This window comes from Oncorhynchus mykiss, chromosome 2 (genome assembly GCF_013265735.2).
Source record: "Oncorhynchus mykiss isolate Arlee chromosome 2, USDA_OmykA_1.1, whole genome shotgun sequence".
Taxonomy (NCBI): Eukaryota; Metazoa; Chordata; class Actinopteri; order Salmoniformes; family Salmonidae; genus Oncorhynchus; species Oncorhynchus mykiss.
The window spans coordinates 6,797,501-6,822,500 of NC_048566.1; the positions used below are offsets into that span (position 1 = coordinate 6,797,501).

General features: G+C 46.5%; 1 protein-coding gene across 5 annotated transcripts in view; it reads left to right on the top strand.

The window, feature by feature from the left end:
• kif13a (kinesin family member 13A) overlaps positions 1-25,000 on the top strand; it is a 150,574-nt gene that overhangs the window by 108,610 nt on the left and 16,964 nt on the right. For 4 of the 5 annotated variants that reach the window (XM_036936334.1, XM_036936331.1, XM_036936339.1 and 1 more), the window contains exons 21-27: positions 1,698-1,862; positions 5,571-5,747; positions 7,745-7,896; positions 8,112-8,244; positions 9,408-9,554; positions 13,010-13,045; positions 18,183-18,282. In XM_036936334.1, the coding sequence (XP_036792229.1) occupies positions 1,698-1,862; positions 5,571-5,747; positions 7,745-7,896; positions 8,112-8,244; positions 9,408-9,554; positions 13,010-13,045; positions 18,183-18,282 (910 nt within the window). The remainder of the gene's footprint in view (positions 1-1,697; positions 1,863-5,570; positions 5,748-7,744; positions 7,897-8,111; positions 8,245-9,407; positions 9,555-13,009; positions 13,046-18,182; positions 18,283-25,000) is intronic. The other variant, XM_036936344.1, reaches the window with a different exon arrangement.

Consider the following 25,000-nt stretch of genomic DNA (forward strand, 5'->3'; position numbering starts at 1 on the left):
ACACACACACCTACACAGTACGCTGTTCCTATCATCAGCCAGCAGGGGGAGGTGAGAGAACAACACACACACACACACACACACACACACACAGTACGCTGTTCCTATCATCAGCTAGCAGGGGGAGGTGAGAGAACAACACACACACACACACACACACACACACACACACCTACACAGTACGCTGTTCCTATCATCAGCCAGCAGGGGGAGGTGAGAGAACAACACACACCTACACAGTACGCTGTTCCTATCATCAGCTAGCAGGGGGAGGTGAGAGAACAACACACACCTACACAGTACGCTGTTCCTATCATCAGCCAGCAGGGGGAGGTGAGAGAACAACACACACCTACACAGTACGCTGTTCCTATCATCAGCCAGCAGGGGGAGGTGAGAGAACAACACACACACACACACACAGTACGCTGTTCCTATCATCAGCTAGCAGGAGGAGGTGAGAGAACAACACACACACACACACACAGTACGCTGTTCCTATCATCAGCCAGCAGGAGGAGGTGAGAGAACAACACACACCTACACAGTACGCTGTTCCTATCATCAGCCAGCAGGGGGGGGGAGAGAACAACACACACCTACACAGTACGCTGTTCCTATCATCAGCCAGCAGGGGGAGGTGAGAGAACAACACACACACACACAGTACGCTGTTCCTATCATCAGCCAGCAGGGGGAGGTGAGAGAACAACACACGCCTACACAGTACGCAGTTCCTATCATCAGCCAGCAGGGAGAGGTGAGAGAACAACACACACACACACAGTACGCTGTTCCTATCATCAGCCAGCAGGGAGAAGTGAGAGAACAACACACACACACACAGTACGCTGTTCCTATCATCAGCTAGCAGGGAGAAGTGAGAGAACAACACACACACACACACACACAGTACGCTGTTCCTATCATCAGCTAGCAGGGAGAAGTGAGAGAACAACACACACACACACAGTACGCTGTTCCTATCATCAGCTAGCAGGGAGAAGTGAGAGAACAACACACACACACACAGCGGAATTTATACACATACATACACACACCTCTCATTTAAGGAGGTTTAGTAATGATTAACAATGGTAGTGATACATTGGGGTTGAGCTGTTATCAACTTCATGGTAGTACTTCATGGTAGTACTTCATGGTAGTACTTCAGGTCCTTGCTGGGCGGCAGGTAGCATAGCGTTGGGTTTCCCAAACTGGGTCCTGGGGCCCCCACTGGGTACACCTTCTGGTTTTTACCCTAGCACTACACAGCTCATTCATAGTCGGATGATGAGTTGGTTATTTGTAAAGGCTGTGTGGTGCCGGAGGGCAGGACTGAGTTTGGGAAACTCTGGCTTAATGGTGAAGAGCGTTGGGCAAGGAACCGAAAGGTCGCTGGTTCGAATCACCGACCTGACTAGGGTGAAAAATCTGTCAATGTGCTGTTGAGCAAGACACTCAACCCTAATTGCTCCTGTGTCTGACCACATGCTTCTACCAGGATATTGAAATGGCTTCTGGGGGACTCTTTGTACTTGCGTTAATCTGTCTGTACTCTGCACCTGTTTAGGTCTGTAGTGAGGTGTGTTGATGTGCTGGGTCTGTACCCCCTTCTCTGTCTGTACTCTGCACCTGTTTAGGTCTGTAGTGAGGTGTGTTGATGTGCTGGGTCTGTTCCCCCTGGTGTGTGACAGGTAGCCGGCAGGCTCCACGTAGAGCTGATGCGTGTCAGCGGGGCGGTGCCGGACCGGCTGGAGGGGGGAGATGACTCGTCAGAGAACTCCAGTGAGAGCAGCATCTACGATGTGATGGACACTCAGGGAGAGATGGTCCACATGGCCAGGAAACTCACCTGCAGGGTACGTCTCATACACTACTACTGTCTGTCTGGTCCTGGAGGGTTGCTGTCGTCTCCTGCCATTGTGCTTTTGAGCAAGGCACTTACCCCTCTGACTGCTCAACGGGCTCCATAGTAGAACTGTCATCTGTTCTATCTCCTCAGTATATATAACTGTCCTCTGTTCTATCTCCTCAGTATATATAACTCCTCAGTATATACAGTGCCTTGCGAAAGTATTCGGCCCCCTTGAACTTTGCGACCTTTTGCCACATTTCAGGCTTCAAACATAAAGATATAAAACTGTATTTTTTTGTGAAGAATCAACAACAAGTGGGACACAATCATGAAGTGGAACGACATTTATTGGATATTTCAAACTTTTTTAACAAATCAAAAACTGAAAAATTGGGCGTGCAAAATTATTCAGCGCCTTTACTTTCAGTGCAGCAAACTCTCTCCAGAAGTTCAGTGAGGATCTCTGAATGATCCAATGTTGACCTAAATGACTAATGATGATAAATACAATCCACCTGTGTGTAATCAAGTCTCCGTATAAATGCACCTGCACTGTGATAGTCTCAGAGGTCCGTTAAAAGCGCAGAGAGCATCATGAAGAACAAGGAACACACCAGGCAGGTCCGAGATACTGTTGTGAAGAAGTTTAAAGCCGGATTTGGATACAAAAAGATTTCCCAAGCTTTAAACATCCCAAGGAGCACTGTGCAAGCGATAATATTGAAATGGAAGGAGTATCAGACCACTGCAAATCTACCAAGACCTGGCCGTCCCTCTAAACTTTCAGCTCATACAAGGAGAAGACTGATCAGAGATGCAGCCAAGAGGCCCATGATCACTCTGGATGAACTGCAGAGATCTACAGCTGAGGTGGGAGACTCTGTCCATAGGACAACAATCAGTCGTATATTGCACAAATCTGGCCTTTATGGAAGAGTGACAAGAAGAAAGCCATTTCTTAAAGATATCCATAAAAAGTGTAGTTTAAAGTTTGCCACAAGCCACCTGGGAGACACACCAAACATGTGGAAGAAGGTGCTCTGGTCAGATGAAACCAAAATTGAACTTTTTGGCAACAATGCAAAACGTTATGTTTGGCGTAAAAGCAACACAGCTGAACACACCATCCCCACTGTCAAACATGGTGGTGGCAGCATCATGGTTTGGGCCTGCTTTTCTTCAGCAGGGACAGGGAAGATGGTTAAAATTGATGGGAAGATGGATGGAGCCAAATACAGGACCATTCTGGAAGAAAACCTGATGGAGTCTGCAAAAGACCTGAGACTGGGACGGAGATTTGTCTTCCAACAAGACAATGATCCAAAACATAAAGCAAAATCTACAATGGAATGGTTCAAAAATAAACATATCCAGGTGTTAGAATGGCCAAGTCAAAGTCCAGACCTGAATCCAATCGAGAATCTGTGGAAAGAACTGAAAACTGCTGTTCACAAATGCTCTCCATCCAACATCACTGAATTCGAGCTGTTTTGCAAGGAGGAATGGGAAAAAATTTCAGTCTCTCGATGTGCAAAACTGATAGAGACATACCCCAAGCGACTTACAGCTGTAATCGCAGCAAAAGGTGGCGCTACAAACTATTAACATAAAGGGGCTGAATAATTTTGCATGCCCAATTTTTCAGTTTTTGATTTGTTAAAAAAGTTTGAAATATCCAATAAATGTCGTTCCACTTCATGAATGTGTCCCACTTGTTGTTGATTCATCACAAAAAAATACAGTTTTATATCTTTATGTTTGAAGCCTGAAATGTGGCAAAAGGTCGCAAAGTTCAAGGGGGCCGAATACTTTCGCAAGGCACTGTATATAACTCTTCAGTATATATAACTCCTCAGTATATATAACTCCTCAGTATATATAACTCCTCAGTATATATAACTCTTCAGTATATATAACTCCTCAGTATATATAACTCCTCAGTATATATAACTCCTCAGTAATATAACTCCTCAGTAATATAACTCCTCAGTATATATAACTCTTCAGTATATATAACTCCTCAGTATATATAACTCCTCAGTATATATAACTCCTCAGTATATATAACTCCTCAGTATATATAACTCTTCAGTATATATAACTCTTCAGTATATATAACTCTTCAGTATATATAACTCCTCAGTATATATAACTCCTCAGTATATATAACTCCTCAGTATATATAACTCCTCAGTATATATAACTCCTCAGTAATATAACTCCTCAGTATATATAACTCTTCAGTATATATAACTCCTCAGTATATATAACTCCTCAGTAATATAACTCCTCAGTATATATAACTCCTCAGTATATATAACTCTTCAGTATATATAACTCCTCAGTATATATAACTCCTCAGTATATATAACTCCTCAGTATATATAACTCTTCAGTATATATAACTCCTCAGTATATATAACTCTTCAGTATATATAACTCTTCAGTATATATAACTCCTCAGTATATATAACTCCTCAGTATATAGAACTCCTCAGTATATAGAACTCCTCAGTATATAGAACTCCTCAGTATATAGAACTCCTCAGTATATAGAACTCCCAGAACCACACGGGGGAACCTAGTGAATGACCTGCAGAGAGCTGGGACCAAAGTAACAAAGCCTACCATCAGTAACACACTACGCCGCCAGGGACTCAAATCCTGCAGTGCCAGACATGTCCCCCTGCTTAAGCCAGTACATGTCCAGGCCTGTCTGAAGTTTGCTAGAGAGCATTTGGATGATCCAGAAGAAGATTGGGAGAATGTCATATAGTCAGATGAAACCAAAATAGAACTTTTTGGTAAAAACTCAACTCGTCGTGTTTGGAGGACAAAGAATGCTGAGTTGCATCCAAAGAACACCATACCTACTGTGAAGCATGGGGGTGGAAACATCATGCTTTGAGGCTGTTTTTCTGCAAAGGGACCAGGACGACTGATCCGTGTAAAGGTAAGAATGAATGGGGCCATGTATCGTGAGATTTTGAGTGAAAACCTCCTTCCATCAGCAAGGGCATTGAAGATGAAACGTGGCTGGGTCTTTCAGCATGACAATGATCCCAAACACACCGCCCGGGCAACGAAGGAGTGGCTTCGTAAGAAGCATTTCAAGGTCCTGGAGTGGCCTAGCCAGTCTCCAGATCTCAACCCCATAGAAAATCTTTGGAGGGATTTGAAAGTCCGTGTTGCCCAGCAACAGCCCCAAAACATCACTGCTCTAGAGGAGATCTGCATGGAGGAATGGGCCAAAATACCAGCAACAGTGTGTGAAAACCTTGTGAAGACTTACAGAAAACGTTTGACCTCTGTCATTGCCAACAAAGGGTATATAACAAAGTATTGAGATAAACTTTTGTTATTGACCAAATACTTAGTTACTACCATAATTTGCAAATAAATTCATAAAAAATCCTACAATGTGATTTTCTGGATTTTTTTTCTCATTTTGTCTGTCATAGTTGAAGTGTACCTATGATGACAATTACAGGCCTCCTATTTTTAAGTGGGAGAACTTGCACTATTGATGGCTGACTAAATACTTTTTTGCCCCACTGTATAGCTGCTCAGTATATAGAACTCTTCAGTATATATATAGCTGCTCAGTATGTGTCTGTGTGTCTTTCGGTGGATTTGGAATAAACATGAGAACAGTGGATCTGTGTAGATTGGACAATAACGTTGTCTTCTTCGTGGTGTTTTTCTACTACAGGTGCGTATCAGGGAGGCCACGGGGCTGCCTCTCAACCTGTCCAACTTCGTCTTCTGCCAGTACACCTTCTGGGAGGGGGCGGAGCCTACGGTGGCCCCGCCCATGGTCAGCCCAGACACGCCAACCACGCCTCGCACCCCCGACGCCCAGTTCACCGTCCGCTTCGACCACTGCAAGGTAGGGAACGTAGGGTTACAACATTATGGTGACTTTCCTCAACTTCCCAGGTTTCCTGAAATCCCCATTGGAGGAATCTGGATTTCCTCCTGACTACTTCCTGATTTCAGGACTCTTCAACTGGGATTTCTGGGAAACCAATGAATTTTGGAAAAGTTATTTCACATCATCCTCTGCTGGCTGTCACTGACACTAACGCTGAGGATTCTGGTTAGAATATCCCTGCATCCCAAATGGCCCTCTGTTCCCTATTAAGTTGACTACTTTAGACCAGGGCCCATATGTCACCATTATTCTCATGTTTCTGCTCATCATTGATGTTTGATATAGTATCTCTCTGTGAAGGAGTGTGTGATCTGCTCATCGTTGATGTTTGATATAGTATCTCTCTGTGAAGGAGTGTGTGATCTGCTCATCGTTGATGTTTGATATAGTATCTCTCTGTGTGTAGGAAGGAGTGTGTGATCTGCTCATCGTTGATGTTTGATATAGTATCTCTCTGTGTGTAGGAAGGAGTGTGTGATCTGCTCATCGTTGATGTTTGATATAGTATCTCTCTGTGTGTAGGAAGGAGTGTGTGATCTGCTCATCGTTGATGTTTGATATAGTATCTCTCTGTGTGTAGGAAGGAGTGTGTGATCTGCTCATCGTTGATGTTTGATATAGTATCTCTCTGTGTGTATGAAGGAGTGTGTGATCTGCTCATCGTTGATGTTTGATATAGTATCTCTCTGTGTGTATGAAGGAGTGTGTGATCTGCTCATCGTTGATGTTTGATATAGTATCTCTCTGTGTGTAGGAAGGAGTGTGTGATCTGCTCATCGTTGATGTTTGATATAGTATCTCTCTGTGTGTAGGAAGGAGTGTGTGATCTGCTCATCGTTGATGTTTGATATAGTATGTCTCTGTGTGTAGGAAGGAGTGTGTGATCTGCTCATCGTTGATGTTTGATATAGTATCTCTCTGTGTGTAGGAGTGTGTGATCTGCTCATTGTTGATGTTTGATATAGTATCTCTCTGTGTGTAGGAAGGAGTGTGTGATCTGCTCATCGTTGATGTTTGATATAGTATCTCTCTGTGTGTAGGAGTGTGTGATCTGCTCATCGTTGATGTTTGATATAGTATCTCTCTGTGTGTAGGAGTGTGTGATCTGCTCATCGTTGATGTTTGATATAGTATCTCTCTGTGTGTAGGAGTGTGTGATCTGCTCATCGTTGATGTTTGATATAGTATGTCTCTGTGTGTAGGAAGGAGTGTGTGATCTGCTCATCGTTGATGTTTGATATAGTATCTCTCTGTGTGTAGGAAGGAGTGTGTGATCTGCTCATCGTTGATGTTTGATATAGTATCTCTCTGTGTGTAGGAAGGAGTGTGTGATCTGCTCATCGTTGATGTTTGATATAGTATGTCTCTGTGTGTAGGAAGGAGTGTGTGATCTGCTCATCGTTGATGTTTGATATAGTATCTCTCTGTGTGTAGGAAGGAGTGTGTGATCTGCTCATCGTTGATGTTTGATATAGTATCTCTCTGTGTGTAGGAAGGAGTGTGTGATCTGCTCATCGTTGATGTTTGATATAGTATCTCTCTGTGTGTAGGAAGGAGTGTGTGATCTGCTCATCGTTGATGTTTGATATAGTATCTCTCTGTGTGTAGGAGTGTGTGATCTGCTCATCGTTGATGTTTGATATAGTATCTCTCTGTGTGTAGGAAGGAGTGTGTGATCTGCTCATCGTTGATGTTTGATATAGTATCTCTCTGTGTGTAGGAAGGAGTGTGTGATCTGCTCATCGTTGATGTTTGATATAGAATCTCTCTGTGTGTAGGAAGGAGTGTGTGATCTGCTCATCGTTGATGTTTGATAAAGTATCTCTCTGTGTGTAGGAAGGAGTGTGTGATCTGCTCATTGTTGATGTTTGATATAGTATCTCTCTGTGTGTAGGAAGGAGTGTGTGATCTGCTCATCGTTGATGTTTGATATAGTGTCTCTCTGTGTGTAGGAGTATGTGGTCCATGTGACAGAGGAGTTTTTAGAGTTCATCGCAGACGGGGCGCTGGCCATCGAGGTGTGGGGTCACCGCTGTGCCGGGAACGGACGCTCTCCCTGGGAGCTGGACGCACTGCTGGCCAAGACACGCACCCTACGAGACAGGTACACACACCGTGTGTAGAGCACATACATATTGTATCATCTCAAGGAAACATAAAGGCATGCACCACACACACACACACACCCGTCACTTGCTTGTTGTGTGTAAGTTAGGGCTTGTAAGTAAGCATTTCACGGTAAGGTCTACACCTGCTGTGTTCAGCGCACGTGACAAATAAATGTGTGACAAATATGTCCCATGTGATTTGTCCCTGCAGGTGGAGTGAGGTGTCTCGTCGTATTGAGCTGTGGGTTTCTATCCAGGAGCTGAATGAGCAGGGGGACTACTCTGATGTAGAGATGCATCCTGGGAAGGACATCGGTACTGGAGGAGTGTTCCAGCTCAGACAGGTAACAGGACAGGACATCAGACTGGAGGAGTGTTCCAGGTCAGACAGGTAACAGGACAGGACATCAGACTGGAGGAGTGTTCCAGGTCAGACAGGTAACAGGACAGGACATCAGACTGGAGGAGTGTTCCAGGTCAGACAGGTAACAGGACAGGGAAGGACATCAGACTGGAGGAGTGTTCCTGCTCAGACAGGTAACAGGACAGGGAAGGACATCAGACTGGAGGAGTGTTCCAGCTCAGACAGGTAACAGGACAGGGAAGGACATCAGACTGGAGGAGTGTTCCTGCTCAGACAGGTAACAGGACAGGGAAGGACATCAGACAGGAGGAGTGTTCCAGGTCAGACAGGTAACAGGGAAGGACATCAGACTGGAGGAGTGTTCCAGGACAGACAGGTAACAGGACAGGGAAGGACATCAGACTAGAGGAGTGTTCCAGGACAGACAGGTAACAGGACAGGGAAGGACATCAGACTGGAGGAGTGTTCCAGGACAGACAGGTAACAGGACAGGGAAGGACATCAGACTAGAGGAGTGTTCCAGGACAGACAGGTAACAGGACAGGGAAGGACATCAGACAGGAGGAGTGTTCCAGGACAGACAGGTAACAGGACAGGACATCAGACTAGAGGAGTGTTCCAGGACAGGGAAGGACATCAGACTGGAGGAGTGTTCCAGGACAGACAGGTAACAGGACAGGGAAGGACATCAGACAGGAGGAGTGTTCCAGGACAGACAGGTAACAGGACAGGACATCAGGCTGGAGGAGTGTTCCAGGACAGACAGGTAACAGGACAGGGAAGGACATCAGACTGGAGGAGTGTTCCAGGTCAGACAGGTAACAGGACATGACATCAGACTAGAGGAGTGTTCCAGGACAGGGAAGGACATCAGACTGGAGGAGTGTTCCAGGACAGACAGGTAACAGGACAGGGAAGGACATCAGACTGGAGGAGTCTGTCAGTTTGTCAGATGTTTTCAGCCCTTTAAAGTAGAGTGATGTCAAGATGAAACCACGGCCCACGACATCGGTTGTATAGATCCAGTTATGAATGGAAAAGATGAGCGCCGTCTAAGTTCCCGGTTTTCTTCTGTGTTTATCTCCATTGTAATTGTCCGTCTGTGTGTTAAGCAGGTTATATGGATGGTGTGTGTGTTCTCAGGGTCACTCGCGCAGGCTGCAGGTGTGTGTGAAGCAGGTGCAGGACTCTGGGACTCTGCCTCTGCTGGTGGAGACTGTTCTGTCTGTCTCTATCGGCTGTGTGTCAGCACGCTCCACCAAGCTACAGAGAGCCCTGGACAGCTACCAGGTCAGTGGCACACACACTATCACACACACACCACTACACACACACACACCACTACATACACACACACACACATACACACACACACACCACTACACACACACACACACACACACACACACCACTACACACACACACACCTACACACACACACCACTCCACACACACACAGTTACATGTGCACACACACACCACTACACAATCACACACACATATTTCTATAATAGTTTGTAAGCGATGTATCAATGTGGCAGTGTTGTATATCACATTTGCTTCCTCTATATATGTAAAATGTGCTGTATTGGTCAAGGAGACTCATGTAGCGTGGTGGTGGAGGTGGTGATGGTGGTTGTGGTGGTGGTGGTGATGGTGGTGATGATGATGATGATGGTGGTGATGGTGGTGGTGATGATGGTGGCGGTAGTGATGGTGGTGGGGATGATGGGTGTGGGGATGGTGGTGGTGGTAGTGGTGGTGGTAGTGATGGTGGTGGTGGTGGGGATGGTGGTAGTGATGGTGGTGGTGGTGGGGATGGTGGTAGTGATGGTGGTGGTGGTGGGGATGGTGGTAGTGATGGTGGTGGTGGAGGCGGTGGTGGTGATGGTGGTGGCGGTGGTAGTGATGGTGGAGGTGGTGGTGGTAGTGATGGTGGTGGTAGTGATGGTGGTGGTGGTGGTGGTAGTGATGGTGGTGGTTCTGGTTCTGGGCCTACTGACATGGCTAAATCCTGGGCTGCTGTAAATCTAATGAATGTTGCAGAATGTATCGGTTCATATTAGTGTAACACATACAGAGACACACACCAGGCCCTGGGATGAGACTCCAGCACTAGACTGTAGTTCTACTGCCTAATGGTGGACTGGAGATATCTACAGTATTACAATACTGTACTGTGTATCTGGACATGATGAAATCCTAGCAGTAATCACTCTCTGCATCCTGTAGTTTTCAGATGGAGGATCCTTAGGCCATCATGTCAAAGCTGTCTGGTGTAGGGAAAGAAAGGTGCCAGTCATCAATTATTCCACTGGAGGGAGACATCTGTAGAATGATGGAACCACAGAAATATATTCATCTCCTGTGTAGAATGTAGAAAAGTCGACATATTTTTCTGTTGCGTATCAATCAAATCCTTTGAGTGATCTGATTCGGCTGTCCTCTAGTTGGACTACAATTTTTCAGCTTAAGTTGACTACAGCGTTTCAGCTGCAGTCATTTTAGCTGTGGCGCTGCACCACACCAAAATCGTTGTTGCCATGCCTATAACGTTTTTCTTCTGTTGAAGGAGAAGACCAAAGCTCAGCGTGGTTAGTGTTCATCTTATTTAATAATAAATCCAAACTGAACACTTCAATTTACAAAAACAACAAATGTGAAAACCGAAAACAGTACCGTGTGGTGTAAAACACAGACACGGAAACAAACACCCACAAACCAACAGTGAAACCCAGGCTACCTAAGTATGATTCTCAATCAGAGACAACTAATGACACCTGCCTCTGATTGAGAACCATACTAGGCCGAACACAGAAAAACAACCTAGACACACAAAACATAGAATGGCCACCCAACTCACGTCCTGACCAACTAAAACAAACAATTAACACAATAACTAGGGTCAGAACGTGACAACGCCCCCCAAAATATGTAACATAAAACAAATATTTCTGCCGAGGCGAACGTTGAAGAGGCTAGAACATTCCACATTCACTTTTCCTCTTCAAGCAAAACGAGGCGTGAATAGAATCTATGTACAGTTGAGGTTGGAAGTTTACATACACTTAGGTTGGAGTCATTAAAACTCCATTTTCAACCACTCCACAAATTTCATGTTAACAAACTATAGTTTTGGCAAGTCGGTCAGGACATCTACTTTGTGCAAGACACAAGTCATTTTTCCAACAATTGTTTACAGACTTATAATTCATTTATAATTCACTGTATCACAATTCCAGTGGGTCAGAAGTTTACATTCACTAAGTTGACTGTGCCTTTAAACAGCTAGGAAAAAATGTAGTCATGGCTTTAGAAGCTTCTGGTAGGCTAATTGACATCATTTGAGTCAATTGGAGGTGTACCTGTGGATGTATTTCAAGACCTACCTTCAAACTCAGTGCCTCTTTACTTGACATCATGGGAAAATCTAAAGAAATCAGCCAAGACCTCAGAAAAGACCTCCAAAAGTCTGGTTCATCCTTGGGTGCAATTTCCAAATGCCTGAAGGTACCACGTTCGTCTGTACAAACAATAGTATGCAAGTATAAACACCATGGGACCACGCAGCCATCATACCGCTCAGGAAGGAGACGTGTTCTGTCTTCTAGAGAGGAACGTACTTTGGTGCAAAAAGTGTAAATCAATCCCAGAACAACAGCAAAGGACCTTGTGAAGATGCTGGAGGAAACATGTACAAAAGTATCTATCCACAGTAAAACGAGTCCTATATCAACATAACCTGAAAGGCCGCTCAGCAAGGAAGAAGCCACTTCTCCAAAACCGCCATAAAAACATCCAGACTACAGTTTGCAACTGCACATGGGGACAAAGATTGTACTTTTTGGATTAATTTGCTGTTTTTGATTTTGTTATACTCTTGTGAATTCTATGGTTTTTACTAGATGACTTGTAGTTTTTCATGTTGTTTGTCTGTAATTTTTGTAATGACTTGGTGCTGCCTATCTTGGCCAGGACGCTCTTGAAAAAGAGGTTTTAAATCTCAATGAGCCCTTCCTGGTTAAATAAAAGTTAAATCATTTTTAAACATTTTTTATGTTCATTCATTTTGAAGCACAATGTTCTGTTAAAAAGTCAACAGAACTGAGCTTCTCAGTCATTCTACATACAGACGATCTGGGAGGTCATTTTAACGTAGAAGGACCAGGAAGCAGCCTTCTACCCTCCACTGCTGCACACTTTCCCAGAGGAAATAGAACAATGTGATTGGTCAGCCAGTGACACCTCCAGGCCACTGACCCAGAGTTGTCCACTGCTACACACTTTCCCAGAGGAAATAGAACAATGTGATTGGTCAGCCAGTGACACCTCCAGGCCACTGACCCAGAGTTGTCCACTGCTACACACTTTCCCAGAGGAAATAGAACAGTGTGATTGGTCAGCCAGTGACACCTCCAGGCCACTGACCCAGAGTTGTAGTGGATTTACGTTTGACATTTTGGTCATTAGCAGACGCTCTTATCCAGAGCGACTTGCAGACAGTGGAGAGGTGTGTAGGCTACTACTCCTGTCTGTCTGTCTGTCTGTCTGTCTGTCTGTCTGTTTGCCTGTCTGTCTGTTTGCCTGTCTTGTCTGTCTGTCTGTCTGTCTGCCTGTCTGTCTGTCTGTTTGCCTGTCTTGTCTGTTTGTCTGTCTGTCTGTTTGCCTGTCTGTCTGTTTGCCTGTCTTGTCTGTCTGCCTGTCTGACTGAGTGTACTGTACTGTGCTGTATTCTGTCCTGCCAGAGGGAGGAGGAGGATGGAGATATGGATAGTTATCAGGTAAACTGTAACTCCTCAGTCTGTTGTTGCTGCTGCTGCTGCTGCTGCTGCTGCTGCATGGATGGTGCTTCCTCCTACCTCAGCGAGGGTAGAAACATTCACATAACTTCTGGAAAACCTTGGAATTGTTTTAGATTTCCCAGAAATGTTCAACCCTAACTACTGCCGATGATGACGAGGCACGATGGATGGAAACCAGCTTCTGCTCATGTGCTTGCAGACAGTGGGTTCCACTAAGAAGGGTGGGCAGGGGGAACAGGAGACTAGAGGAGTAGGAGACAGGAGACTAGAGGGGTGGGAAACAGGAGACAGGAGACTAGAGGAGTAGGAGACAGGAGACTAGAGGAGTAGCAGACAGTGGGTTCCACTAAGAAGGGTGGGCAGGGGGAACAGGAGACTAGAGGAGTAGGAGACAGGAGACTAGAGGAGTAGCAGACAGTGGGTTCCACTAAGAAGGGTGGGCAGGGGGAACAGGAGACTAGAGGAGTAGGAGACAGGAGACTAGAGGAGTAGCAGACAGTGGGTTCCACTGAGAAGGGTGGGCAGGGGGAACAGGAGACTAGAGGAGTAGCAGACAGGAGACTAGAGGAGTAGGAGACAGGAGACTAGAGGAGTAGCAGACAGTGGGTTCCACTAAGAAGGGGGGGCAGGGGGAACAGGAGACTAGAGGAGTAGGAGACAGGAGACTAGAGGAGTAGCAGACAGTGGGTTCCACTAAGAAGGGTGGGCAGGGGGTGGGAAACAGGAGACAGGAGACTAGAGGAGTAGGAGACAGGAGACTAGAGGAGTAGGAGACAGTGGGTTCCACTAAGAAGGGGGGGCAGGGGGAACAGGAGACTAGAGGAGTAGCAGACAGTGGGTTCCACTAAGAAGGGGGGGCAGGGGGAACAGGAGACTAGAGGAGTAGGAGACAGGAGACTAGAGGAGTAGCAGACAGTGGGTTCCACTAAGAAGGGGGGCAGGGGGAACAGGAGACTAGAGGAGTAGCAGACAGTGGGTTCCACTAAGAAGGGGGGGCAGGGGGAACAGGAGACTAGAGGAGTAGGAGACAGGAGACTAGAGGAGTAGCAGACAGTGGGTTCCACTAAGAAGGGGGGGCAGGGGGAACAGGAGACTAGAGGAGTAGGAGACAGGAGACTAGAGGAGTAGGAGACAGGAGACTAGAGGGGTGGGAAACAGGAGACAGGAGACTAGAGGAGTAGCAGACAGTGGGTTCCACTAAGAAGGGGGGGCAGGGGGAACAGGAGACTAGAGGAGTAGCAGACAGTGGGTTCCACTAAGAAGGGGGGGCAGGGAGAACAGGAGACTAGAGGAGTAGGAGACAGGAGACTAGAGGAGTAGCAGACAGTGGGTTCCACTAAGAAGGGGGGGCAGGGGGAACAGGAGACTAGAGGAGTAGGAGACAGGAGACTAGAGGGGTGGGAAACAGCAGACAGGAGACTAGAGGAGTAGCAGACAGTGGGTTCCACTAAGAAGGGTGGGCAGGGGGAACAGGAGACTAGAGGAGTAGGAGACAGTGGGTTCCACTAAGAAGGGGGGGCAGGGGGAACAGGAGACTAGAGGAGTAGGAGACAGGAGACTAGAGGGGTGGGAAACAGGAGACAGGAGACTAGAGGAGTAGCAGACAGTGGGTTCCACTAAGAAGGGTGGGCAGGGGGAACAGGAGACTAGAGGAGTAGGAGACAGTGGGTTCCACTAAGAAGGGTGGGCAGGGGAGCCAGGAGACTAGAGGAGTAGCAGACAGTGGGTTCCACTAAGAAGGGGGGGCAGGGGGAACAGGAGACTAGAGGAGTAGGAGACAGGAGACTAGAGGGGTGGGAAACAGCAGACAGGAGACTAGAGGAGTAGCAGACAGTGGGTTCCACTAAGAAGGGGGGGCAGGGGGAACAGGAGACTAGAGGAGTAGGAGACAGGAGACTAGAGGGGTGGGAAACAGCAGACAGGAGACTAGAGGAGTAGCAGACAGTGGGTTCCACTAAGAAGGGTGGGCAGGGGGAACAGGAGACAGGAAACTAGAGGAGTAGCAGACAGTGGGTTCCACTAAGAAGGGGGGGCAGGGGGAACAGGAGACTAGAGGAGTAGGAGACAGGAGACTAGAGGGGTGGGAAACAGGAGACAGGAGACTTGAGGAGTAGCAGACAGTGGGTTCCACTAAGAAGGGTGGGCAGGGGGAACAGGAGACTAGAGGAGTAGCAGACAGTGGGTTCCACTAAGAAGGGTGGGCAGGGGGTGGGAAACAGGAGACTAGAGGAGACTAGAGGAGTAGGAGACAGGAGACTAGAGGAGTAGGAGACAGGAGACTAGAGGAGTAGGAGACAGGAGACTAGAGGAGTAGGAGACAGGAGACTAGACGGGTAGGGGGTAGGAAACAGGAGACTAGAGGGGTAGGAGACAGGAGACTAGAGGAGTAGGAGACAGGAGACAGGAGACTAGAGGAGTAGGAGACAGGAGACTAGACGGGTAGGGGGTAGGAAACAGGAAATTAGAGGAGTAGGAGACAGGAGACTAGAGGGATAGGGGGTAGGAAACAGGAAACTAGAGGAGTAGGGGGTAGGAAACAGGAAACTAGAGGAGTAGGGGGTAGGAGGCTGGAGGAGTAGGATACAGGAGACTAGAGGAGTAGGAGACAGGAGACTCGAGGGGTAGGAGACAGGAGGCTAGAGGAGTAGGGGGTAGGAGACAGGAGACTAGAGGGGTAGGAGGTAGGAAACAGGAGGCTGGAGGAGCAGGAGGTAGGAAACAGGAGGCTGGAGGAGTAGGAGGTAGGAAACAGGAGGCTGGAGGAGTAGGAGACAGGAGACTAGAGGAGTAGGAGACAGGAGACTCGAGGGGTAGGAGGTAGGAAACAGGAGGCTGGAGGAGTAGGAGACAGGAGACTAGAGGAGTAGGAGACAGGAGACTCGAGGGGTAGGAGACAGGAGACTAGAGGGGTAGGAGGTAGGAAACAGGAGGCTGGAGGAGTAGGAGGTAGGAAACAGGAGACTGGAGGAGTAGGAGACAGGAGACTAGAGGAGTAGGAGACAGGAGACTCGAGGGGTAGGAGACAGGAGACTAGAGGGGTAGGAGACATGAGACTAGAGGGGTAGGAGACAGGAGACTAGAGGGGTAGGAGACAGGAGGCTGGAGGAGTAGGAGAGAGGAGACTAGAGGAGTAGGAGACAGGAGACTCGAGGGGTAGGAGACGGGAGACTAGAGGGGTAGGAGACAGGAGACTAGAGGGGTATGGGGGTAGGAGACAAGAGAACTCTTGCCTCCAAGCACAATTTTGGACCCGGGTGGCGCTGGTCCAACTAAATAATGTCACCCAAACAAAGACATGGATCAGAGAATCTTTTTAAGGAGGCACCCCTTTCCTCCCTCTCCACAGTGCCCTGGTGTCTGTCTGTCTGTCTGTCCTACCACTCCACAGTGCCCTGGTGTCTGTCTGTCTGTGTTCCAGTCTGTCCCTCTGTCCTACCACTCCACAGTGCCCTGGTGTCTGTCTGTCTGTGTTCCAGTCTGTCCCTCTGTCCTACCACTCCACAGTGCCCTGGTGTCTGTCTGTCTGTGTTCCAGTCTGTCCCTCTGTCCTACCACTCCACAGTGCCCTGGTGTCTGTCTGTCTGTGTTCCAGTCTGTCCCTCTGTCCTACCACTCCACAGTGCCCTGGTGTCTGTCTGTCTGTGTTCCAGTCTGTCCCTCTGTCCTACCACTCCACAGTGCCCTGGTGTCTGTCTGTCTGTGTTCCAGTCTGTCCCTCTGTCCTACCACTCCACAGTGCCCTGGTGTCTGTCTGTGTTCCAGTCTGTCCCTCTGTCCTACCACTCCACAGTGCCCTGGTGTCTGTCTGTCTGTCCCTCCGTCCTACCACTCCACAGTGCCCTGGTGTCTGTCTGTCTGTCCCTCCGTCCTACCACTCCACAGTGCCCTGGTGTCTGTCTGTCCCTCCGTCCTACCACTCCACAGTGCCCTGGTGTCTGTCTGTCTGTCTGTCCCTCTGTCCTACCACTCCACAGTGCCCTGGTGTCTGTCTGTCCCTCCGTCCCACCACTCCACAGTGCCCTGGTGTCTGTCTGTCCCTCCGTCCCACCACTCCACAGTGCCCTGGTGTCTGTCTGTCCCTCCGTCCTACCACTCCACAGTGCCCTGGTGTCTGTCTGTCCCTCCGTCCCACCACTCCACAGTGCCCTGGTGTCTGTCTGTCCCTCTGTCCTACCACTCCACAGTGCCCTGGTGTCTGTCTGTCCCTCCGTCCTACCACTCCACAGTGCCCTGGTGTCTGTCTGTCTGTCCCTCCGTCCCACCACTCCACAGTGCCCTGGTGTCTGTCTGTCCCTCCGTCCTACCACTCCACAGTGCCCTGGTGTCTGTCTGTCCCTCCGTCCCACCACTCCACAGTGCCCTGGTGTCTGTCTGTCTGTCTGTCCCTCTGTCCTACCACTCCACAGTGCCCCGGATGTCTGTCTGTCTGTCCCTCCGTCCTACCACTCCACAGTGCCCTGGTGTCTGTCTGTCTGTCTGTCCTACCACTCCACAGTGCCCTGGTGTCTGTCTGTCTGTCCCTCCGTCCCACCTCTCCACAGTGCCCTGGTGTCTGTCTGTCTGTCCCTCCGTCCCAACACTCCACAGTGCCCTGGTGTCTGTCTGTCTGTCCCTCCGTCCTACCTCTCCACAGTGCCCTGGTGTCTGTCTGTCTGTCTGTCCCTCCGTCCTACCTCTCCACAGTGCCATGACAGGAGACTTGTTGCACCACACTCAGTCACATAACCAACGCATGGCTGCTTCCATGCATGACTCATTTAGCATGACAGGGGAGTTGAGCTCAGGAATGGGGGTGGAGTGTGCATGTGTGTGTTTGTTATGGTGCTGGGTGGGTGGTTAGATCATGGTGATGTTTTAATCAGCCAACAGTACATTAAAGGCTCTGAGCCTGGGAGACATTCCATTTCCTCATAGAGTTTGGGACTTTTTTTCAATAGACTTTGAGAAAGAGGATTAAGTTTTGACTTGGCCCCTAGGGCCTCACACTGTGGCTCCTCACGGAGGTCCTGTGGGGTCTACTGGGGTAAAGTAGGAGTCTGCCGTTCAACGTCCTGTTTTGTTTCTGATACTGGACAGAGTCCTGCTGACACTGATGCTGTCTTCTGTTGGCCTGCAGGAGGAGGACCTGAACTGTGTGAGGGACCGCTGGTCTGAGGCCCTCATCAAACGACGAGAGTATCTGGACGAGCAGATCAACAAGATCATCAACAAACAGGGTGAGTCCCAGGTCTGGACTCTACAGCTCCACTCTGTACCAGTCCTGTCTTCATTCAGTATTCTTGGCTCTACAGCTCCACGCTGTATAAGTCCTGTCTTCATTCAGTTTATTCAGTATTCTGGACTCTACAGCTCCACTCTGTACCAGTCCTGTCTTCATTCAGTATTCTGGACTCTACAGCTCCACTCTGTATCAGTCTTGTCTTCATTCAGTTTATTCAGTATTCTGGACTCTACAGCTCCACTCTGTATCAGTCTTGTCTTCATTCAGTTTATTCAGTATTCTGGACTCTACAGCTCCACTCTGTACCAGTCCTGTCTTCATTCAGTTTATTCAGTATTCTGGACTCTACAGCTCCACTCTGTTTCAGTCCTGTCTTCATTCAGTTTATTCAGTATTCTGGACTCTACAGCTCCACTCTGTACCAGTCCTGTCTTCATTCAGTATTCTGGACTCTACAGCTCCACTCTGTATCAGTCTTGTCTTCATTCAGTTTATTCAGTATTCTGGACTCTACAGCTCCACTCTGTATCAGTCTTGTCTTTATTCAGTTTATTCAGTATTCTGGACTCTACAGCGCCACTCTGTATCAGTCCTGTCTTCATTCAGTTTATTCAGTATTCTGGACTCTACAGCGCCACTCTGTATCAGTCCTGTCTTCATTCAGTTTATTCAGTATTCTGGACTCTACAGCTCCACTCTGTACCAGTCCTGTCTTCATTCAGTTTATTCAGTATTCTGGACTCTACAGCTCCACTCTGTACCAGTCCTGTCTTCATTCAGTTTATTCAGTATTCTGGACTCTACAGCTCCACTCTGTACCAGTCCTGTCTTCATTCAGTTTATTCAGTATTCTGGACTCTACAGCTCCACTCTGTACCAGTCCTGTCTTCATTCAGTTTATTCAGTATTCTGGACTCTACAGCTCCACTCTGTATCAGTCTTGTCTTCATTCAGTTTATTCAGTATTCTGGACTCTACAGCTCCACTCTGTACCAGTCCTGTCTTCATTCAGTTTATTCAGTATTCTGGACTCTACAGCTCCACTCTGTATCAGTCCTGTCTTCATTCAGTTTATTCAGTATTCTGGACTCTACAGCTCCACTCTGTACCAGTCCTGTCTTCATTCAGTTTATTCAGTATTCTGGACTCTACAGCTCCACTCTGTACCAGTCCTGTCTTCATTCAGTTTATTCAGTATTCTGGACTCTACAGCTCCACTCTGTACCAGTCCTGTCTTCATTCAGTATTCTGGACTCTACAGCTCCACTCTGTATCAGTCTTGTCTTCATTCAGTTTATTCAGTATTCTGGACTCTACAGCTCCACTCTGTATCAGTCTTGTCTTCATTCAGTTTATTCAGTATTCTGGACTCTACAGCTCCACTCTGTATCAGTCTTGTCTTCATTCAGTTTATTCAGTATTCTGGACTCTACAGCGCCACTCTGTATCAGTCCTGTCTTCATTCAGTTTATTCAGTATTCTGGACTCTACAGCGCCACTCTGTATCAGTCCTGTCTTCATTCAGTTTATTCAGTATTCTGGACTCTACAGCTCCACTCTGTACCAGTCCTGTCTTCATTCAGTTTATTCAGTATTCTGGACTCTACAGCTCCACTCTGTACCAGTCCTGTCTTCATTCAGTTTATTCAGTATTCTGGACTCTACAGCTCCACTCTGTACCAGTCCTGTCTTCATTCAGTTTATTCAGTATTCTGGACTCTACAGCTCCACTCTGTACCAGTCCTGTCTTCATTCAGTTTATTCAGTATTCTGGACTCTACAGCTCCACTCTGTATCAGTCTTGTCTTCATTCAGTTTATTCAGTATTCTGGACTCTACAGCTCCACTCTGTACCAGTCCTGTCTTCATTCAGTTTATTCAGTATTCTGGACTCTACAGCTCCACTCTGTATCAGTCCTGTCTTCATTCAGTTTATTCAGTATTCTGGACTCTACAGCTCCACTCTGTACCAGTCCTGTCTTCATTCAGTTTATTCAGTATTCTGGACTCTACAGCTCCACTCTGTACCAGTCCTGTCTTCATTCAGTTTATTCAGTATTCTGGACTCTACAGCTCCACTCTGTACCAGTCCTGTCTTCATTCAGTATTCTGGACTCTACAGCTCCACTCTGTATCAGTCTTGTCTTCATTCAGTTTATTCAGTATTCTGGACTCTACAGCTCCACTCTGTATCAGTCTTGTCTTCATTCAGTTTATTCAGTATTCTGGACTCTACAGCTCCACTCTGTACCAGTCCTGTCTTCATTCAGTTTATTCAGTATTCTGGACTCTACAGCTCCACTCTGTTTCAGTCCTGTCTTCATTCAGTTTATTCAGTATTCTGGACTCTACAGCTCCACTCTGTACCAGTCCTGTCTTCATTCAGTTTATTCAGTATTCTGGACTCTACAGCGCCACTCTGTATCAGTCCTGTCTTCATTCAGTTTATTCAGTATTCTGGACTCTACAGCGCCACTCTGTATCAGTCCTGTCTTCATTCAGTTTATTCAGTATTCTGGACTCTACAGCTCCACTCTGTACCAGTCCTGTCTTCATTCAGTTTATTCAGTATTCTGGACTCTACAGCTCCACTCTGTACCAGTCCTGTCTTCATTCAGTTTATTCAGTATTCTGGACTCTACAGCTCCACTCTGTACCAGTCCTGTCTTCATTCAGTTTATTCAGTATTCTGGACTCTACAGCTCCACTCTGTACCAGTCCTGTCTTCATTCAGTTTATTCAGTATTCTGGACTCTACAGCTCCACTCTGTACCAGTCCTGTCTTCATTCAGTTTATTCAGTATTCTGGACTCTACAGCTCCACTCTGTACCAGTCCTGTCTTCATTCAGTTTATTCAGTATTCTGGACTCTACAGCTCCACTCTGTATCATTCCTGTCTTCATTCAGTTTATTCAGTATTCTGGACTCTACAGCTCCACTCTGTATCAGTCCTGTCTTCATTCAGTTTATTCAGTATTCTGGACTCTACAGCTCCACTCTGTATCAGTCCTGTCTTCATTCAGTTTATTCAGTATTCTGGACTCTACAGCTCCACTCTGTACCAGTCCTGTCTTCATTCAGTTTATTCAGTATTCTGGACTCTACAGCTCCACTCTGTACCAGTCCTGTCTTCATTCAGTTTATTCAGTATTCTGGACTCTACAGCTCCACTCTGTACCAGTCCTGTCTTCATTCAGTATTCTGGACTCTACAGCTCCACTCTGTATCAGTCTTGTCTTCATTCAGTTTATTCAGTATTCTGGACTCTACAGCTCCACTCTGTATCAGTCTTGTCTTCATTCAGTTTATTCAGTATTCTGGACTCTACAGCTCCACTCTGTACCAGTCCTGTCTTCATTCAGTTTATTCAGTATTCTGGACTCTACAGCTCCACTCTGTTTCAGTCCTGTCTTCATTCAGTTTATTCAGTATTCTGGACTCTACAGCTCCACTCTGTACCAGTCCTGTCTTCATTCAGTTTATTCAGTATTCTGGACTCTACAGCGCCACTCTGTATCAGTCCTGTCTTCATTCAGTTTATTCAGTATTCTGGACTCTACAGCGCCACTCTGTATCAGTCCTGTCTTCATTCAGTTTATTCAGTATTCTGGACTCTACAGCTCCACTCTGTACCAGTCCTGTCTTCATTCAGTTTATTCAGTATTCTGGACTCTACAGCTCCACTCTGTACCAGTCCTGTCTTCATTCAGTTTATTCAGTATTCTGGACTCTACAGCTCCACTCTGTACCAGTCCTGTCTTCATTCAGTTTATTCAGTATTCTGGACTCTACAGCTCCACTCTGTACCAGTCCTGTCTTCATTCAGTTTATTCAGTATTCTGGACTCTACAGCTCCACTCTGTACCAGTCCTGTCTTCATTCAGTTTATTCAGTATTCTGGACTCTACAGCTCCACTCTGTACCAGTCCTGTCTTCATTCAGTTTATTCAGTATTCTGGACTCTACAGCTCCACTCTGTATCATTCCTGTCTTCATTCAGTTTATTCAGTATTCTGGACTCTACAGCTCCACTCTGTATCAGTCCTGTCTTCATTCAGTTTATTCAGTATTCTGGACTCTACAGCTCCACTCTGTTTCAGTCCTGTCTTCATTCAGTTTATTCAGTATTCTGGACTCTACAGCTCCACTCTGTACCAGTCCTGTCTTCATTCAGTTTATTCAGTATTCTGGACTCTACAGCGCCACTCTGTATCAGTCCTGTCTTCATTCAGTTTATTCAGTATTCTGGACTCTACAGCTCCACTCTGTACCAGTCCTGTCTTCATTCAGTTTATTCAGTATTCTGGACTCTACAGCTCCACTCTGTACCAGTCCTGTCTTCATTCAGTTTATTCAGTATTCTGGACTCTACAGCGCCACTCTGTATCAGTCCTGTCTTCATTCAGTTTATTCAGTATTCTGGACTCTACAGCTCCACTCTGTACCAGTCCTGTCTTCATTCAGTTTATTCAGTATTCTGGACTCTACAGCTCCACTCTGTACCAGTCCTGTCTTCATTCAGTTTATTCAGTATTCTGGACTCTACAGCTCCACTCTGTACCAGTCCTGTCTTCATTCAGTTTATTCAGTATTCTGGACTCTACAGCTCCACTCTGTATCATTCCTGTCTTCATTCAGTTTATTCAGTATTCTGGACTCTACAGCTCCACTCTGTATCAGTCCTGTCTTCATTCAGTTTATTCAGTATTCTGGACTCTACAGCTCCACTCTGTACCAGTCCTGTCTTCATTCAGTTTATTCAGTATTCTGGACTCTACAGCTCCACTCTGTATCAGTCCTGTCTTCATTCAGTTTATTCAGTATTCTGGACTCTACAGCTCCACTCTGTACCAGTCCTGTCTTCATTCAGTTTATTCAGTATTCTGGACTCTACAGCTCCACTCTGTACCAGTCCTGTCTTCATTCAGTTTATTCAGTATTCTGGACTCTACAGCTCCACTCTGTATCAGTCCTGTCTTCATTCAGTTTATTCAGTATTCTGGACTCTACAGCTCCACTCTGTACCAGTCCTGTCTTCATTCAGTTTACTCAGTATTCTGGACTCTACAGCTCCACTCTGTACCAGTCCTGTCTTCATTCAGTTTATTCAGTATTATGGACTCTACAGCTCCACTCTGTACCAGTCCTGTCTTCATTCAGTTTATTCAGTATTCTGGACTCTACAGCTCCACTCTGTATCAGTCCTGTCTTCATTCAGTTTATTCAGTATTCTGGACTCAACAGCTCCACTCTGTATCAGTCCTGTCTTCATTCAGTTTATTCAGTATTCTGGACTCTACAGCTCCACTATGTATCAGTCCTGTCTTCATTCAGTTTATTCAGTATTCTGGACTCTACAGCTCCACTCTGTACCAGTCCTGTCTTCATTCAGTTTATTCAGTATTCTGGACTCTACAGCTCCACTCTGTATCAGTCCTGTCTTCATTCAGTTTATTCAGTATTCTGGACTCTACAGCTCCACTCTGTATCAGTCCTGTCTTCATTCAGTTTATTCAGTATTCTGGACTCTACAGCTCCACTCTGTATCAGTCCTGTCTTCATTCAGTATTCTGGACTCTACAGCTCCACTCTGTACCAGTCCTGTCTTCATTCAGTTCATTCAGTATTCTGGACTCTACAGCTCCACTCTGTATCAGTCCTGTCTTCATTCAGTTTATTCAGTATTCTGGACTCTACAGCTCCACTCTGTATCAGTCCTGTCTTCATTCAGTATTCTGGACTCTACAGCTCCACTCTGTACCAGTCCTGTCTTCATTCAGTTTATTCAGTATTCTGGACTCTACAGCTCCACTCTGTACCAGTCCTGTCTTCATTCAGTTTATTCAGTATTCTGGACTCTACAGCTCCACTCTGTATCAGTCTTGTCTTCATTCAGTTTATTCAGTATTCTGGACTCTACAGCTCCACTCTGTACCAGTCCTGTCTTCATTCAGTTTATTCAGTATTCTGGACTCTACAGCTCCACTCTGTATCAGTCTTGTCTTCATTCAGTTTATTCAGTATTCTGGACTCTACAGCTCCACTCTGTACCAGTCCTGTCTTCATTCAGTTTATTCAGTATTCTGGACTCTACAGCTCCACTCTGTATCAGTCCTGTCTTCATTCAGTTTATTCAGTATTCTGGACTCTACAGCTCCACTCTGTATCAGTCCTGTCTTCATTCAGTTTATTCAGTATTCTGGACTCTACAGCTCCACTCTGTATCAGTCCTGTCTTCATTCAGTTTATTCAGTATTCTGGACTCTACAGCTCCACTATGTATCAGTCCTGTCTTCATTCAGTTTATTCAGTATTCTGGACTCTACAGCTCCACTCTGTACCAGTCCTGTCTTCATTCAGTTTATTCAGTATTCTGGACTCTACAGCTCCACTCTGTATCAGTCCTGTCTTCATTCAGTTTATTCAGTATTCTGGACTCTACAGCTCCACTCTGTATCAGTCCTGTCTTCATTCAGTTTATTCAGTATTCTGGACTCTACAGCTCCACTCTGTATCAGTCCTGTCTTCATTCAGTATTCTGGACTCTACAGCTCCACTCTGTACCAGTCCTGTCTTCATTCAGTTCATTCAGTATTCTGGACTCTACAGCTCCACTCTGTATCAGTCCTGTCTTCATTCAGTTTATTCAGTATTCTGGACTCTACAGCTCCACTCTGTATCAGTCCTGTCTTCATTCAGTATTCTGGACTCT